Source organism: Equus asinus, chromosome 1, assembly GCF_041296235.1.
Source record: "Equus asinus isolate D_3611 breed Donkey chromosome 1, EquAss-T2T_v2, whole genome shotgun sequence".
NCBI classification, from domain to species: Eukaryota; Metazoa; Chordata; class Mammalia; order Perissodactyla; family Equidae; genus Equus; species Equus asinus.
Genome location: NC_091790.1, coordinates 22,069,567 through 22,088,197, shown reverse-complemented (window position 1 = coordinate 22,088,197; position 18,631 = coordinate 22,069,567). Strand labels below are relative to the sequence as shown.

The 18,631-nt window shown below is 45.3% G+C and overlaps 1 protein-coding gene across 11 annotated transcripts in view; it reads left to right on the top strand.

The window, feature by feature from the left end:
- The window catches only part of FAM120B (family with sequence similarity 120 member B), an 82,276-nt gene that overhangs the window by 40,648 nt on the left and 22,997 nt on the right, over positions 1–18,631 (top strand). The window contains exon 7 of one of the 11 annotated variants that reach the window (XM_070512562.1): positions 15,644–15,691. The exons of the other annotated variants lie outside the window; for them this stretch is intronic. Coding sequence (XP_070368663.1) covers positions 15,644–15,676 — 33 coding nt within the window. The 3' untranslated portion in view covers positions 15,677–15,691. Of the gene's footprint in view, positions 1–15,643; positions 15,692–18,631 lie in introns of those variants that run through there. 11 annotated transcript variants of the gene reach the window in all.

Below are 18,631 nucleotides of genomic sequence, written 5' to 3'. Positions count from 1 at the left end.
AAAAAGTCATGTCATAGAGCTTACCGTCTATGTTTTCTTCCAGGAGTTTTATGGTTTCAGGTCCTACATTCAAGTCTTTAATCCATTTTGAGTTTATTTTTGTGTATGTGGAGTAAGATAGAGGTTGTTTTATTCTTTTGCATATGGCTGTCCTGTTTCCCCAATGCCATTTATTCAAGAGACTGCCCTTTCCCCATAATATAGTCTTGGTTCTTTTGTCATAAATTAATTGACCTTATATTCATGGGTTGATTTCTGAGCTCTCTATTCTGTTCCATTGATCTGTATGTCTGTGTTTGTACCAGTACCATACTGTTCTGATCACTGTAGCTTTCTAATATAGTTTGAAATCAAGGAGCACGATGCCTCCAACCTTGTTCTTTCTCAAGATTGCTTTGGCTGTGGGGATCCTTTGTGGTTTCATGCCAATTTTTGGATTGTTTGTTCTATTTCTGGGAAAAATGCCATTGGAATTTTGATAGGGATTGCGTTGAATTTGTAGATGGACATTTTGACAATATTAATTCTTTCAATCTATGAACACAGAAATCTTCCCATTTATTTGTGTCTTCAGTTTCTTTCATCATTGCCTTATAGTTTCAAGTATACAGGTCTTTCACTTCCTTGGTTAAATTTATTCCTAAGTATTTTATTCTTTTTGATACAATTGTAAATGGAATTTTTTTCTTAATTTCTCTGATAGTTTGTTATTAGCGTATGAAATGAAACAGATTTCTGTCTATTGATTTTATATCCTGCAACTTTACTGAATTCGTTTATTAATTCTTAATAGTTTTTTGGTAGAGTACTTAGGGTTTTCTATGTGTAATATCATGTCATCCACAAATAGTGATAATTTTACTTCTTTTCCAATTTGGATGTCTTTTATTTCCTATTCTTGCCTAATTGCTCTGGCTAGGACTTCCAGTACTATGTTGAATAAAAGTGGTGAGAGTGGGCATCCTTTTCTTGTTCCTGATCTTAGAGGAAAAACTTTCAGCTTTTCGCTATTGGGTATACTGTTAGCTGTTCGCCATTGAGTATGAACAGCTGTTATTTCTTCCTCCCTTTGGCAAAACACAATTTAAAAAGTGAGTTTTGGGGCTGGCCTTGTGGTGTAGTGGTTAAGTTTGGCACGCTCTGCTTCAGTAGCCCTGGTTGGCAGGTTTGGATCCTGGGTGCCAACCTACACACTGCTTGTCAGCCATGCTGTGGCAGTGACCCACATATAATGTGGAGGAAGATTGGCACGGATGTTAGCTCAGGCCTAATCTTCCTCAGCAAAAGGAAAGAAAGAAAGAAAGAAAGGGAGAAGTGAATTTTGGTTTACTAGTAGGTTAATACTAATTCTTAATACTAGGCTGTAGCCCCAACCACATGGCCTTCCTTCCAGGCCCCTGTCCTCCTACTCTCTGCCTGCCAGTTTCTTAGCAGCTGCTAAGCTACTCGCATTGTAGCCCGGGACCCTCACCTCCTCTCTTCTTCCCTCCCAATAAAAGGAAACAGCCACACAGAAGGAGAAAGGAAGTTGGAGGTCATGCCATCTCCTGCTTTTTTGTACGGATGGGGAAACTGAGGCAGTGTAGGCAGCAGAACCACCTGGAATCCAGGGTCATGCACTGGGCTGTCACTTGCTGGCTGCATGACCTTGAACAGTTCTTAGGAATGTGCAGCAGAACGAAACTCCTCCCTTTTGTAAAGTAAGGGGGTGCCATATGTGCTTGCGCCTCGATGCTCTCTCCTCGTCAACACCGACTGCGCCATGTTACCCACACCTTGTTACTGGCAGAGCCCGAGTGGAGTGAGGGCTCTTGATGCCTGACCAATGTTCTCACCTCTGCCCTTTCCTTGAGAAAGACCTTGTTCCTCGGGCGAGGAGACCTCAGGGAAGGCACACTTTAGACTTGAACATGAGCATGTGCCATCCCGCCCTCTCTCTTGGGCCTTCCACTTGCCAGCTGTGGCATCTCTACACAGACCAGTCACCTTCCCCTCGTTCTGGCTTTCCAGCAAAAGCGGGACCTGTGCCGCCATTACTCATCTGTGCCCCTCCTGAGTGCCACGACCAGGCGGCTCGTTCTGCAGGTGAAGAGTGCTCCACTGGCCGCCACAGCCGCTGTGGGAAGGTCCTAGGAGGAGGGAGGTGCTTTTCCCCACCCACTGTGGCACTGAAAACATGATTTCAGTTGCCTGCTCGTCAGCCCAGGGCTGTCCCATCTGGCTCCCCAGCTTGATTGTGGAGGTGCCGGGAAAGGGCAGGACAGGGTCTCACCCAGGGTCTGGGTCCCTTCTGGCTGCTGAGGAGTGTGTTGTCTGGGAGTTCGCTGTGGCTTTGGTTCCAGGCCCCTTGTCTTCACCACCAGCTCTGGAGCCACATGGCTGCTGGGCCTGGCGTCCCTGCTCAGTGTGCTCACAGGGAATTTTTTAAATGCCCTATTAGTTTTTTACCCAGAATTATTTTTCTTGTCCTAACAGCTCAAATGTAGCTTTAAAACAATACATGTATTTACATATTTGTTAAAAATCCGGGTGATTGGATTATGTATGTAAAGATTATATCACATGTTTATATATACACACATTCATTTACGGGTATAGAAGTCTGCTATATATGAAATCAAGGGCTATAAGAACCCTTAGTCTGCAGTAATTCTATGAAAAAAGAAAAAAGAAGGAAAGCCATATTAATTTTAATTTTTGAAAAAACAAAAGTCTGGCCTTCTTTTATAATGCACACAGTTGACAGATGCCAGTCTCACTGATACCGAGAGCACATGTGAGGAGCCGAGCTGTCAGTGAAACATCCCAGTCCTTCCTTCCCAGCTGTAGCCTTGTCCTCTCTGACTGCTGGTTCCGTCTCTGAGTGTCTGTCAGTGTGTGTGTGCAGCTTGCAGTTCTAGAGCACGTGGGCTGTTGATTGTGCCTTCAATAGCTCACACTTACAACCCATGTGAAAACACACATGTATCGATAGAGATACCCATAATTTAAGTTAGAATCTCTGCATCGTTAGGAGGGAAAGTCAGTTAAGCCACAGGCTGAACTATAGACGGATAAGTAGCTTGTGAGTCTCCCCCTTTAAGCAGCTTTGAGGGGGAAGGGGACTCTGGGATTCTTCTGTCTTGTCACTGAAGATGGGTTGCCTAGGGTAGAGGAGTGATCACGTGTCTCATGTCACATGTTGTGACATATGTGTTCCTGTGGGCACTCACCGATCTGTCCCCAGTTCCTGTCCCTCATGTCATGATGGCAGCAGTCCTGGGCCTCCAAGAATCGTGACTCACAAGTCTGTTCTATGCACAGTAGCTTCTAACTTGGGCATACCGTGTGCTTGTCTGGGATGTAAAGCGGTAGAAATAGCCACCGTGCTCACCCCGCGGTGTTTTGTCACTCGGGTGCATGCCCAGAGTGTTTGGTAAAGTTCTCTGTAAAAAGTACGACATTAGGACTGTCATCATGGTGAGCCAAACAGAGCGCCTCCAAGCCTTGGTGTCTGCGCTCAGACAGCCCATGCAGAAGCTGTCTAGTCCCCTCCCAGAGTCGGGGGGACTTTATGTTTTCGCTTCCTCTCTTTTTTGGAGGAAGAGCCGAAAAAAACTGCTGTAGCTTTCTTTGTCCATCAGTGGATCCCTGAAACCAACAACCCTGCCTCCCTCAATCCCGGCCGCCACTGGCTTTGACCCCAGCCTCTCTCCAGACGGAAGGCTCCCACTGAGCACACTCCCATTCCTCTCTCCCCCTCTGAGGGCTCAGGGAGCTGTCTGAGCAGCCTCAGAGGCTCGTGCTTTCTGGAGGTGGCCCCTGCCTTTTCTGGTACTCACCACACTCACTGGACAGCCCTTGCTCATTTTTGGTTGGGGAATTAAAAGGAAAAGAAATAGAAGTTAATGGAAGGGAAAATTTTGTTATAAAATTCAAGCCATACCACGTTAGAAAGTGACGTGTGGTAAGCATTCTGTTATATTGCCACTGCGAGGACTTTTTGAGATTTACTAGACACAGGACTGTTGGGGCCCATGCCGTTATTGTGGGTGTTGTGGATGTGCAGAGTGAATTACACCAGCACCAGTGTGTTCTCCGTGTGCAGAAGGAGCACGGGCTGGTCAATGCTGGAGCAGGAGTGCTCAGCTGGGGGAGCTACCTGTGCGCTCTTTATGGCTGGAGCATGAAGGTTAATAATCATTGTTCTTGCTAGCAGCAGCTCTTGGTTAACACATTCTGTGGAGGCCTCAGGCAAGGCCTGAAGCCCACTTTTTACTTTCTTACAATCCTGTGTGTTCTCGGCACTCAGTGGCAACTTCACTGGGATAGCTGATTATACCAGCTGAAGGTGGCGTTCTCACAGTGAGATCGTACCAAGTGTGTTAAACATGAACCTCTTTGTTATTTTCTTGCTGGGTCTCTATTATGTGAGTTAAAACAGCCATCTTTAACTTAAAGATTCTCATTGTGTCTTCATTAACTCCTTGTGCTGTATGTGAATTTTAAACTTTCATACTTTAATAATTTCAGTTGTAAAAATTACAGAAATAATTTGGAAGCTCACTTAAATGAGTCAGCTTTACTATACACTACAAATGTGGGTGGTGCTCTGAGCCCTCAGGCCTCGTGGCAAACCCTGTCCCCACCTGGGCCTGGAACCTGTGCCCCCATCCCTCCTTGGGGGTTTGCTGTGTGAGATAGTCCCTCTCTCTCTCTCTTTTATCTTCACCTTCATCCTCTGTCTTTAACTTCATGTTTTCCACTAGCTCTGTTCCCTTGTTGGCAAATTCAGGTGTCTGTCACTGAAAAAACCACAAACTTCTCCCGCAACGAAGATTTCCACTAAATCTATCACCCTTCTCTGTTCTTCAGAGGAAGCTGCAGGGGACATCCTGCACATTTACCCTCTCTGCTTCATTTCTTCTCATTTGGCCCCTTCCAGTGAGAGCTCTGTCCCACCATGACCTGAGATGCTGAAGCAAAGGTTCTGAAATGCCCAGTTGCCAACTCTAGTGGGCATCACCTTCTGCCCTGACCTCGCCTCCTTCGAGTCTGCGCTGCATCTTTTATTCGTATATGTTAAGTAACACCTTTCGCATTCTAGACCTTTTTCCAGATGTGCTGCTGAGGCCTCACCCAAGACCACCAGCTTTGGTAGGTCTGGAGTGGAGCTCAGGGCATGTTGTTATGGTGAGAACCTGCTGTTCAAAGCCTGCCTGTCCCATTTATGTATTTTCATGATCTCCTTCCTTTTTAAAAGGAGGGACAGTGTTTTTTGCTCCTCTTTGTTTTCCAGGGCCTAGCACCCTGCCAACCCGTGTGGATTAAATTGATACCTAAAACTTAAGTGTGCAACCTCATCTGCTGACATGGGTAGAGTTTGTGGTTCAGCACAGTGGTTGTGTCAATCCAGGCCCCATCTGAGAAAGCCCTGCCTTTGCAAAGTTCCCTCTGCCACTTCTACACAGAGTTCCTAGCAGAGTTGGAGCTGACTGTGGGATTGGAATGCCCTGGGACTGGGGTTGCCAGTCAGCGCTCCAGGGGCTGGCACTGCAGAAAGGGAGATGCAGGAGGCCCCTCCCTCCCTCCCTGGCTGGCCTCTTCAAGTAACTGGCAACTTGTAACTTAACCACTGTATTGCCTAGAAATGCTGCTGGCTTGTGGTCCTGGTGGGCAAAGCGGAACTGCGGGAGCTGAGGCCCCTCTGCACGTGTGGGTGTGAATGGCTGTGCAGTGGATTTGCTTGATTCGCTTCTGGGTTGAAAAGAAAAGTTTACAGTATCAAAGTTCGGGAAGGAGAGGATGGAGCAGAAGAGGCAGAGAAGGAGTGCCTGGGACAGAGTTCTGTCTTAGCCCATTGGGGCAACCCCACACTATTTCCTGTCTCCTGCAGCTCCTGCCTGACATCTTGCTCTTGTTGAATTGAATATATATGTTTGTTCTGTGAAGCTATTCACACTTTGCAGCCATTTGGATTTTCTGAGACCAAAGTATTATAAGCCAGAGCTAATAGGAGACTTACATGGTTACATCTGAATGTGGAGGATGGGGATTCAGGCTGAATTTGGGAATTTCTGAAGGACAGTGGCAGAAGAAATGCCAGTGTCCATTTTCTCATTGGTCTCCTAGATTGTGTTCTTACCTTACCAAGGACAGCATTTATGGTCTACAGCATGTGTTCTTGGCTTTTTAAAACTATTTAATAATTTGCTTTGCACTATTTTACAATTATTTTGTATGTGAGAGATTTGTTTCCACAACTAAGTTGTGTGCTCCTGAGGGCTGGGACGATATCTTATTCTTTTTGTAATCCCCCAGCACCCATAATAGTGCCCAGCCATGCTTGGTGAAGTGCCCTGCAGCAGTGACTGAAGATCTCTAAGGAGCAGATCTGCAGCGTGCAATTTTACCTACGTGCCATCTGTAGTTAACACGGGGCTGTCATCCCGCTGGAGCCCAGTCTGATGTTTAACAGGAAAAGAGAAATAAAGAAATGTGGCGTTTTAATATTTCAGGAGGTGATTTTCTGATTCTGACTTGGGTCTTAGACTTCATCCTTTGATTTTTTTCCTTTTTCTTGAATAACGTGCATCTGAAAAAAGAGGTTTCAAGCAGTGTTTTAAATGATAATGGGGGCCAGATCATGAACCCGTGGAGGAAAGAACTGCCCAAAAAAGGTATATTTTATAATATGGAATATATGTCTGATATTTTCCATTCATGAGATATATTCCTCCTCAGGAGTGACTTCACATCAAAGAGTTGTTGGCCAGAGCAGAGTGATGTGAGAGCAACGTGCCTGCAAGGCTTAGGGGACAGCTGAGTGCAGGGGCTGTCTCTCTGGGCAGATGGTGGAAAAGAAGCATGAATGCTCTGTGGAGCCCATCAGAACTTCAGGAGTGTCTCACTGTTGAGTTCTTTCAAGTGTTTTCCTGTCGTCACTGTTTGATGGAGTGATTTGTGACAGACTCTTAGCAGTTTTGGTAAAATAAGTGCGTGCTTAGAAATAAAGGAGTGACTAATGAATCAAAGGATCTGTTTCCAGCAAAGGAACAGTAAGTTCTTTGGTATGATAATGGCAATGGTCCATCTCTTGGTCTCTGGGGAAAATGCTTGTGGCCTAAATCAATTAAGGAATTGATGAATAAATGAATAAGCAAAATGTAGATTCAGTCAAGTGCTGGCATCAGTGATATGCAGAGAGTCCAGGTTTCCAGGATAAAATAGAGCCTCTGCAGCTGGTCGGAAGGGGCACTAAATTACTTCTATTAGGAGTTAGATTCTTACTGGCTGAAGGCAGAGTAAACTTAGCAGATGAGACCTCAGGTGTAGGGAGGGATCAGGTACGGGGGCTGAGAGGTGCAGTGTGGATGGTGGAAGCTGGTTGCATTCTAACAGAGAAGGGCTGACATTTCTCCTGGGTTGATTAGCCACCCAACAATTTCCTTACCAGAGTCTCCACTTGCTCATAAAGTAGAGGTATTTTTATGGACTTGAAAGTGGCGATTGCAAAAGGGGAAGGTTAGGAAGTGGTGTGAGCCCGGTGGTGACCTGTGCTCGGAATGGCAGGTGTTGCTGGGGTGAGGAGTCGGGGACAGAGGTGCACACACCTGCCTTCGTGCACTCCTGGCTGCTTGCACCTGTCAGGAAGCCCATTGTTCCCCTGACAGGAGGGTGAGCTTCACAGATGAGACAGGTGGTGGGGTGGGGGCTCAGAGAGCCAGCCTGCTCAGGGCTTCTTCACAGAGAGGCCTCGGCATGAGACCTGAGCTCTGATGCGATGAACGGGGGTTTACAATGGTCCTACCAAGGCGTAGAACTTCTGAAAAATAAACGACCATGGCAAGGAGTGCTCTCAAATTGCAGGCTTTTGAAAAAGCATTTTGCACCCACAGGTAACTTGTTGGAATAACTCTGTAAAATAAACAGTGCCATTGGGCCTTCATTCGTCTTGTAATCTGGTTGATATGAACGTGTGTCAGAGCACAGAGCTCATGCAGGTCATTCCACTCCCATAGGTGAGCTTGCAGACCCTTGGGAGAAGAACGAGCCCAGCCCATACTGCGTCACCCTTCTTCTCCTTTATATCAGAAGAGGTCCAAAAACAGTTCTGTAAACCTGGAACAAGTAACTTTTAAGTTTGTTATGAATTTTGACAATTCTGACTTGAAACAAATTTTTCTTTTTAAGGTTATAGAGAAGCTGTAAAGCTCATCAATAGAAATTTAAAATAAAATAATTCTATGCCATTGATCTCCAAATCATATCTTTATCTTGCTACAAATTAAAGTTAATGAGACCTTAAATGATGCTCTCACTCTGTCAAAAGCTTAAACCAGGGGTTGGCAAACTGCAGCCCTTAAACCAAATCCAGCCTGTCATCTACTTTTGTAGGGCCTGTGAGCTCAGAATGTTTTTACATTTTTAAGTGGTTAGGGAAAAATCAAAGAAGAGTAATGCTTCATGACGTGAAGATGAGTGTCTTGGCAGAGGTTCCTTGAGGGAGCTGAAGTGAAGATGCACATTCCCTGACTCTTGAGTCCAGCTCTACCTAATTCTCCAACACACCCCACCCCGTGGTGAAGCCTGCGTTTGGGGGTCTCTAGGGGTCAAGGACAGCGGTTTACTCATTGTTGGATGCTCTATATTGCCTGTTGAGTGCAGTACAAATATCAGGTGCTTAGTAAGTTTTAATACTGAAGGTAATACTGTCCATGGAGCCGGAATGCAGTGGGACCTTCAAGACAGCGCAGTCTAAGCTCCTGTGCCTTAGGCTCAGGTAGGAGAGTGATGTGCTGGGCTCAAGGCACCCACGTGTGTCGGAACCACACTAACAAGCCGGGGCTCTGAGATCCCCCCACTATTCTCATTGCTCCACGTCATCTCCCCAAACATCCAGGCACCTCCGGAGTGACAAGCAAGCGCATCACATGTGAAAAACAAATACAGAAATCCTCCATTAAAAGATCTTTACTTCATATTCGCCTTGCTGGCAAATCTCGCCTTCCAAATCAAACGCTTTAAATCCTGCAGATAAAGTCAGAATGTTCTGAGGACTATTGAGATGACATTTTTATAGCACATCAAAATAAAGCTCTTTACTGACTAAATTACTGAAATAGCCACAGAAATACAGGATTGTGTAAATAGATACTCAGATATTTAGGAAAATGCTGTCATTATTAAGTACTCAAAAAGTTGATGAATGAATGATAGATTTAGACTCTAGAATTAGACTCTATTGAAAGTTTTCCTAGATGTTTTAAGTTGATACATAAACACAGAAGATGAGTCCCCCAGACAGATCCAATAAGATAAACACAAGGGCCAAGAAAACTGTTGTAAAAAACCTGGTTTCCATATTTTCCTCACTGTTATTCTCCCGTGTATTCCTTATATACAACTTTCAAATGCTTTTCCACAGCTTCCACAGGCAGAACATCTTTGAGTGACTTTGGGAAGGAAGAGGGCGTTGTGCACCTGGAACTGAGTGTGCAGTAAGCCCGCCCCTGGGTTTGGCAGCGTGTTCCCACTTTCACTTATTTTCCCGCTGTCCTCACAATTACAGTTACACACGTCGTACAACAGGTCCTGATACTTGGTTCAGAAACTGTGAGCTCTGTGGGTCAGCAAGAATGTTTATGAAGGGACTTCATAAAAGGTGGTAAATGGAGAACCTAGTTGGAGAGCATGAGGAGGGGACTGGAAAGGGCTCTTGTGGGGAGAGTGAGCTGCGAGTCGTGGGACCAGCGATGCCCCGCTGCCGGCCCTTAGCCCTGCACCACTTGCTGCTTCCATTTCTGGTGCTTCAATGAGAAGCTTCTCCTGGCCCAGAGAAGCCTAAGAAAAATAGCTGTTCTCAGTAGTCGGGGTGCTGGGCAGACCCCGGCAGCTGTGCTCAGAAGTTTTGGCGTGCCGCCTGGGAGAGGGCTGGTGGCCTCCCGTTGTTAAGTGAGCACGTGTTGGTCTTGGGGCAGCGACTGAGCAGGTGGGATGCCTCACTGAAAGTTCTCAGGAGATCTCTGGCTCCCGACCTGCCCAGCCCTCCCCGGTCCAGAACCGGGTCTCTCCCCTACCAGACGCTTAACAACTGACTTGCCTGTGGCAGGCAGGGGTGTGTGTTTGAGGAATTCATCACCCGGACTTTGAAACTGCTCTCTAGCCTCTGGTCTCCCCTCTCCAGGCCACTCATACCCCAGGGATAGACTCAAGATTTTCATGCTCAGAATCTTCACTCTTCAAAGCAGTCCAGCCTTCCAGGCCCTCTGAGGTCTGAGTCTGTCCCCGCTCCCTGTCCTGCAGGCCCTCCAAGACCCAGCCCTCACTGCCTTCTCTTTAAGCCTTCCCCAAAGTGATCTGTTTCCTTTCTATAAATACCTGATTTGGCAAGTAAACAGATGTGCCATGTGGTGCCTTTTTGGTGTGGCTGGACACGTGTTAGAGCCCTGTTCCCCACCTTGCTCTGCAAGTGTCTCCTACTTGCTGCTCCTGGACACTGTTACCTTCTCTTCTCGTTTGTGTTGTCCTTTGTCTCCTTGGCCTGCGGGTTTTTCCAGAGTGGACACTCTGCTTCATTCCTCTTTGTGTAATTTCTATACTACCTATACTTTCTGGCAACTTAGCAGTTACTCAACTAGTATTTGTTTAAGTGAATCAAATACATCCTTAGGTACTTGGGGGTGGAAATCAAGTCTTTTATAACTTCCATGAACCCTTTTTGTCTTGTCGGTACTCAAACAATTGTCAGTTTGCTAAAAACTTCTATAAATCACTATACTTATTTTATGCTGTGGTCCTGGTAGATGTATTTTGTCTTCATGAATAAGAATCTTTTCAAATAAAAAGATCTTTTCAAATAAAATTTATTTTTCTATGTTAGCAAGAGGTCTCAGGATATAATTTCAATTTTACCTTTCTTTTTTGATAGCAATGTAATTTCTTTTTCAAACCTCATTCCACAAGTTGGCAGAAAGGTACCCTGGGTTGTGTGGGCTGGGCACCCGAGACATCCTTGTCCTGCTCTCTGTGCCCCCCTCTCTACTAGTGGAGAACTCAGCTCCCCCAACCCCTCTTGCCCCCATTGGGGCCCCACTGTCCCCTGCTGCTCCCACACTAGCTGGGCCAGCGAAATTTAGACACCCTTGCAACTGTCTTCTTGGGGCTCCAGCTGACCAGGAGCAGAGCTCACTCACTGACTGAGGGTTCTGTGATCTGCAGGGCTCAGAATTCCTTTGCTCCTGGGTGCCGTCTTCCTCCTTCCTCCCTCAGGCCTCTGTCTGCTTGCTCTTGCTCCGACTCTTCACATCTGTGGCAAGTCTGAGGTCTTTGACATCCTCCAGGGGGTAGGCTTTTGAAAGTCAGAAGCCAGAATGTGACAGCTCTGCCCGCTCCTGTCCCTGAGTGTTGATTGTGGAATGTCTTATGGGGCTAAAGGACAGGGCAGTGAGGGAGGAATGGGGTTATGGTCAGTAGTGCCAACAGGATCTCCCTGCACCCTTTGTAAAATTAGGCATTACCTTTCTTTTAAACCAGGTTTCTTTCTATGGCTTCACACTTACAAACATAACTGTGCAATTTCACAGTGGCTTTGAGTCCCTGAAGTAGTCCTTCCTTCAGGCAGGGCTTCCTGCGAGGACGAAGGTGCTGCCATGATATGCGACGAGGCAGGAGAATGGAAGTGCTGCCGTGATGTGCAGTGAAGTAGGAGGATGGAAGTGCTGCCATGATGTGCAGTGAAGTAGGAGGATGGAAGTGCTGCCATGATGTGCAGTGAGGTTGGAGGCACGGGTAGAAATTTTCATGAGCCTACTTTTTTTTTTTTCACTTTTAAGAATTTTTTATTAGAAAATAAAAATACTAGCTGTTAAACAAAAATAATGGAAATGATACAAATAGAAATGTATCTTCACAGACTGTTTTAGCTATCTCTTTTTAAACTTTTAAAATTATTTAGTTTTTATTATGTAAGAAATGCATGAATGCATTCTCATTTTAAAAATGTAATACAATAAAAGTAAATCTAAGGACTTCCTTGGCCTGTTCCCACAAGCTTAGGATTCACTGGGTTAGCAGTTTGATATTTCTCTATAAAATGAGAATAGTAATACTTGTGCTATGCAAACAACAGGTTTATTATTTTAAAAAAAGGAGTGTTTTAGTAGTATGTGCATTTAACATAGAGAGCTGAGTTATCAAATGTCCTGTGAACATGGACTGGCTGTGTGTCTCCCGGTGACGGGGCTCGGCCGTGCTAATGCCCTGGCTCTGCAGGCAGCCTCCCGTGATCTCACTGCCCCCCGATGCCCTGGTTTCCTGTCTCTGTTCCCTCATTTTGGCTCCAAGACTCAATCTTTTTCCTTTAAAAGCTCAAATCTCAAACTATCTTCAGTGCTTCTTTTCTCCGTTCTCCCCACTCCCAGCAGTTAGGTTTGGGGTCAACGGGGACAGGTAGGGAGGTGGGAGAAGCAGAGCAGGGCAGGAAATGTCAGCAAAACACATCTTCCAGACTCCAGATCCAGGTGCTTCCAGCAGAACCTGCACTCCTGTGGACACATGGCTCCCAAAACCAGCCGTCTCCACCCGCTTCCTCCTCAGTCCTTGTAATTGCTGCAGAGGATACGCATGTACGGATGTCCCATGGGGTTTATCCATCTCCCTATTCCTGGACATCTAGCCTGTTTCCAGTGGGGTGCTTTTACAGGCTGCTGTGACAGCCACCACTGTGCAGGTCTCCTTGGGGTGTCCCTTCAGGAGATGCTGAGAAGCGGATTTGCTGAGCTGAGGGGCAAGTGCTAAATCACCCTTCCGAAAGCCTGTGCCCACACCCACGATAAGGGGACTTGCCGCACGAGTGCTTTGCCCAGCGTCTCCCTTCAGTGTGAATTTCCCTCATTACTTAGGAATTTGCTCATCTTATTTGCTTTTTTATATTGTATATATTTAAGATGTACAACTTGATGATTTGATATCTGTATACATAGCCAGCCCTGGTGGTCTAGTGGTTAAGATTCAGTGCTCTCACTACTGCAGCCCACAGGGAACCACACCACCCTTCTGTCAGTTGTCATTCTCTGGCAGCTGCATGTTGCTGTGATGCTGAAAGCTATGCACCAGTATTTCAAATACCAGCAGGGTCACCCATGGTGGACAGGTTTCAGTGGAGCTTCCAGACTAAGACTAGGAAGAAAGACCTGGCCACCCACTTCCGAAAAAATTGGTCCTGAAAATCCTGTGAATAACAGTGGAGTATTGTCTGCTGTAGCACCGGAAGGTGAGAGGATGACTGGGCAGGGTTCTGCTCTGCTGTACACAGGGTCACTAGGAGTCACAATCAACTCAATGGCGCTAACAACAAATATGTCGTGAAATCACCAGCACAATCAAGATAATTAACATATCCATCATCTCACATAATCATCTTTTGCGTGTGTGCGAGTGGTGAGAACACTTAGCATCTACCTTCTTAGCAAATGTCAAGTACGCAGGATAGCACTGTTCCACAGTCACCATACTGTACAGCAGGTCTCCAGAACTTATTCATCTTGCATATCTGAAATTTTGTACCCTCATAAGCCTGCTTTTGAAGCCATAGGACATATGTGGGGCATCCAGGTGGAAATGTGTATCCTCAGCTGGCTCTGAGTCGGGAGGGAGGTCCAGGGCAAAGACCTGGGTCTGCAGTGGTGAGGATGGTGGCAACACCTTGGGAAGAGGAGGCTCCACCCCGCAAAACGTACATGCTTCTCTTTCACATAAAACTTTTCCACATCTACACACCTTTACACCAAGCCGCCCTTTCTCATCTTTTCTCTTGGGTCTTCTCTATCAGCCATCAGAAAGAAATATAGGAGAACTTGTTTGTCCTGTTTGTTGTCTGTAGTCATCAGTTCCGAACCTTAGCTATAGGTCAGCATCAGATTGGAAATTACACATATTCAAAGGCTGTCTCCTTAGTGCCCGTGCAACATCAGACTACAAATAAGAACGTTGCAGTTGGTGGGCATGCCAGCTGGAGCCGAAGAGGCACACCTGCACACCTGAGACAGCACAGTGTCTTGGGTCAGGTGGAGATTTTATTTCTCTGAAGCCAAGTTCAGAAAACTTGCCGTTGTTTCCACTGTGTATTGTGGACATTTTAGGGATGTTATGTGGTGCTGCGGCCAGCCCAGGTCCTGTACAAGGGCCCTTGTGCCTCAGCCCCGATCCTGCAGGCAGGGGCTCCTGTCCTGCTCCGAGCAGCTCTTACCAGTTTCTCATTTAGTTCATTTTACCTTCTTCCCCTTTTCTTCTTTGCACGTGTCCATTTAAATTCTAGGAATGTATCTCAACACAATTTACTTTTGCCTGGATTAAAGACGTGGAATAAAAATGGATAAGAACGTGCACAATAGAAAAGGAATTTTTGTTTTCCTTGCTGAAAACAAGAGCCGTGTAATGGTAACTGTTGCTCTGATGCAGACCTTGATGTTTTTATTGGTGACTTTCATAGTGTTCCAGTGCCTGGTAACCACCATCACATACCTCGTTTCACCACAGGATGCTGCACTGGACAGAGGTGGAAGGTTTGGAAGTTAAAGTTCGTGACGCTGCAAGGCTACAGAGGAAAATTAGTGTTTGACTCAAGCCACAAGTATTTTCTAGATTTTGTGCGTACCCCTGTTGAAGACAGGGAGAGTCTGGCGATCAGAGTATGCCTCACACAGGTGGTCCTGTCCTAGCCAGTGTTCTTCAGCAGTAAAAGTTTTCCTTTCAGAATGAACAATATCAAGAGAAAGGACAAGGAAGATAGCTAGTACAACATGAGATGTCTCTGAGGGTATAGTCTTAAGCGCAGTGCAGCTGAGCAGACGGTCAGCCCTATTTTAAAGGGTCTCTCCCCTCTTGAACCGTTCTAACAAATTTTCACACAGGGCCTTGGACTCCTCTGTCTCGGTTCAGGGAGGCTGTGTAGCAGCTGGACATGGGGAGAGCTGGACCAGAGCCCTCCGTTCATCGTGCACCTGCCCGTCGTGGCTCAGGACAGTCTCCTTGAGGGCTCTTGGGTACAGTGGTGCCTAACTGCAGCCAGGAGACCCCTAACCAAGGGAGGACTTCCATGTAGAACCTCTGAAGTCTAACCAGGCCTTTCAGACCAAAGAAACTCACATTTGTTTTGGTTGATTGTTTACTGGTGAACAGCGATGCACTTAATAGAGTGCTCCCTGCCTGCTTGGATTTCCACCTGCTTACGGAACAGTTGCCCTGGTGAGGCAGTATCTGAGACTTGGGTCAGGTTGACTAGGGGTTTCAGCGTGTCAAGAATAGTAGTTTTGTTTCGTATAAGTATCACTTTACGTAACTGCCAATAAACCCCAGTAAATGAACCTTCCTTAGCATATAAACACCACACAGTTGAGCTGTTTACTGTTAAATATTTACTGTGAGGCTTTGAGAAATTAGAACTGGTTTTTCTAGTTTCTGTGTCCCCATCAGATACTCCATTACCTCGGCAGGAAGCACTCAGTTTTTCCTTGTCTTTATTCCAAAGCACCTTAAATCCTATTTCCAAAATACAGCTTCGTTTATTTATTAATTTTGTTTGTAAGGCCGTACCTTATAGCCACGTGGAACTGGTCCTCCTTCACTGGCGATTCAGAGCCTGTATCTAGGGCCAGCCTTTTGCCTTGATTACGTGGGCTCCCAGGACATCCCCTAAATGCCGCTTCTGGGAATTCCAGAACTTGTGACTGTCTCTATTGCTGGAAAGATAAGATAACCTCAGAGCCTCAGATTTTAATCCGACAGCCTATGAAAATGTTCTGCTTTCCCATGTAACCCAAGTTAGCTTAAATTAGTAGTTTTCTCTGTTTTATAAGTAATTTGGAAATTGGTCTTGTTCACTAAACATTTTACAGGTTTCTTCATTCTGTTTTCCACATGTCTTCAGCCAATTTGGTATAATCCTCTTCCTTAACAGACTTGTTGAGGAGGAAGTGCATAGTTTATTTTCTAAAACCTTACATTGTAATTAAAAGAATAAAACACAAGGCAAACATGGCTGAGAAATATTTTTAAACATGTTCTGGGAAATAAAAATTTTACAACCACAACTCTTTTAAATATTATCTTCTGTCTCCTAGACATCAAGAAGCACAGGAAAACACTATGATAAGCAATGAAAATTATAGACCTTTTTTTTTTCATGAAAATAAATTCAAAACTTCCAGACAAAATATTAGCAAATTGAATCTGGCAATATATAAAAACTGGTAATACATGATGTCCAAGGGTTTATTTTTGGAATACAAAGTTGATTTTAACCTTTGAAAACAAGTGTGGTTTACTTTATTAACACAATAAGGGAGAAAAAGCATATGATTTTGTTAATGGATGCAGAAATGGTTAAATCAGTAACTCTTCACAGTAAAAACTCTCGGTAGACTAGGACTAGAAGGGAATTTCCTTCATCTAATAAAAAGTGTCTACAAAAATCTGCAGCAGAAATCCCACTTAGTGGTGAAGTGTTGAAAGTTCTTCTTCTATAGTGGGAGTGAATCTGAGTTCTTCTTTCATGACTGTTAAGTGGAGTCCTGGCCAGAAGAGAAGCCAGAAGAAAGAAATACAGGGTGTAGGACTTGAATGAAAAAAATAAAACTGTTGTTATTGACAGAAGACATGATTGTGTATGTGGAAAATCCAAATCTAAGAGCACCTATTAGAAGTATATTTAACAGGGGCTAGAAACAAAGTCAAGATATACAACCCAAACGTATTCTACACAAGTAAAAATAACCCCCTCAATTTTTTAAGTTTATGCTAATGTCAAAGGAAACACATGAAATAGGAAAAAACAAAGTTATATACAGTCCCTACACGGACAACCACAAAACGTTACTGAGAGAATCCGACTGGAGAGATGTGCCGCGTCACGGGCTGGGAGAAGACACTGCTGAGAGATGTCAGCTACCACCTAACTAATTTGTAGACCCTGTGCACCCGGTCAGATCCCTGGCATGCCGTGGCATCTGGCAGAGCAGAGAGAGTGAAGGAACTTGCTCTCACAATATGGGCAACCTCACAGACAGTGTTGACCAAAGGAAGCCGGCTAGAGACGACAGTGTGTATACTGCCTGATTGATTTCTGTAGACTCAGAAGCAAGCAGAACCAGTTGTGGTTGGAGAGGTTGCTAGTGCTTTCCTTTCGAAGGTTCTGGGTGTGACAGGGGCATGGCGCTCCTGTGGTGCTGGTAGCGTTTGCTTTGCAGCCGAGGTGTTGGTTTCATGATTTGTTTGTGAGAATTCAAGTGGTTCATATAATAGGATCTGTGCTTTAGAGGATGGTATACTTCATTTAAAATTGACTTTAAAATGGACAGGGAGAGAAGGGATGAACACAAGAGATGAGCAGACATTGATTTTATTACAGAAAAATCTACCAGATTAGGGAATTGCCCCCAACACTCAGAGAAAATAGGCAACGTCTGTGTTGGTGCAGATTGCCCACTGGTCTCTCTGACAGGAGCATTGCTGTGGGGTACACTGGGCTGGGTCCTGGCGCCATCATCTCACCCTCACAGAGCCTGCATGGCAGGCTGTAAACACACCTCTGCAGGATAAGCCCTCGGGCCGCCAGTGTGAGGAGGGCAAGTCCTGTTGGAGTTTGCAGAAAGGAGGATCCTGAGGTAGAGGAAAGAGGAAATTCTAGGCTAAAGCTGTCCAACAGAGCGCTCTGTCTTGACAGGCCAGTTCATGTCTGTGCTTATTATGCTGGCCACATAGTCACGTGTGGTCCTCAAGCATTGGGATGTGGCTAGTGCATCTGAGAAACTGAGTATGTAATTTTACTTAATTTAAATTCAGATGTCACACATGGCTGCTGGCTTGGACAGTGCAGTTCTAGACAGACAACGTGCACGGACAGACAAGTGTAGGAATTGATGCAGTTAGAAATCAGTAAGATGAAGGAATGACCATGAGGAGTACATAATGTGGTGAACAGCAGCCACCAGCAGAGGCTTCACCAGAGGTCCCTGTAGAGGAGCTCCCGGGAAGGAGGCAAGAGACTCCTAACCAAGTGGGTCACCTCAGCCCACGCACCTGTCCCATGGTCGCTCTTCCTAAAGAAGGCGTGTTTTCAGGACAATTTTAAAAGCTATACAACAAACACTTTGATTAACCCTTAGATGAACTCTGGAGTAATCCCAGTTCATCATAAATTTTTTCAGATGGTGATCAAGTTTCTTTTAATCAGTGAAGTGAAACCTTAGTTATAGAGGGGATAAAACATCCGTCACTTTTTTCCTGATTTATTCCACTTTTATAAACTATTTTAAATACGAAGTGACATTTAAAATAGCTGCTGTTTAATTTGAGATAAACCAGATATAGATAGATAAACCAGAAGAGGACAGAATCAGCTGAGCTTGCCTCTCCAGCACGATCATGTGGACACTGCTAGGTGTCAGGTCACCTTGTGTGTGGTCAAGAAGGCTACAAGTTCCAGCAACGTGAGTGACTGGAAAGTAAGGGTTCTCACCAAATGCAGGACTCGCCTCTGTAGCATGTTGGGGCGGTGTCTCCATCCAAGAGCAGTAAGAATGCTTGACGCCGAGGTTGATTTGACGACAAAAAGAATTGTTTTTTGTTGGTATGAACTTCTTAATTTGTAAAA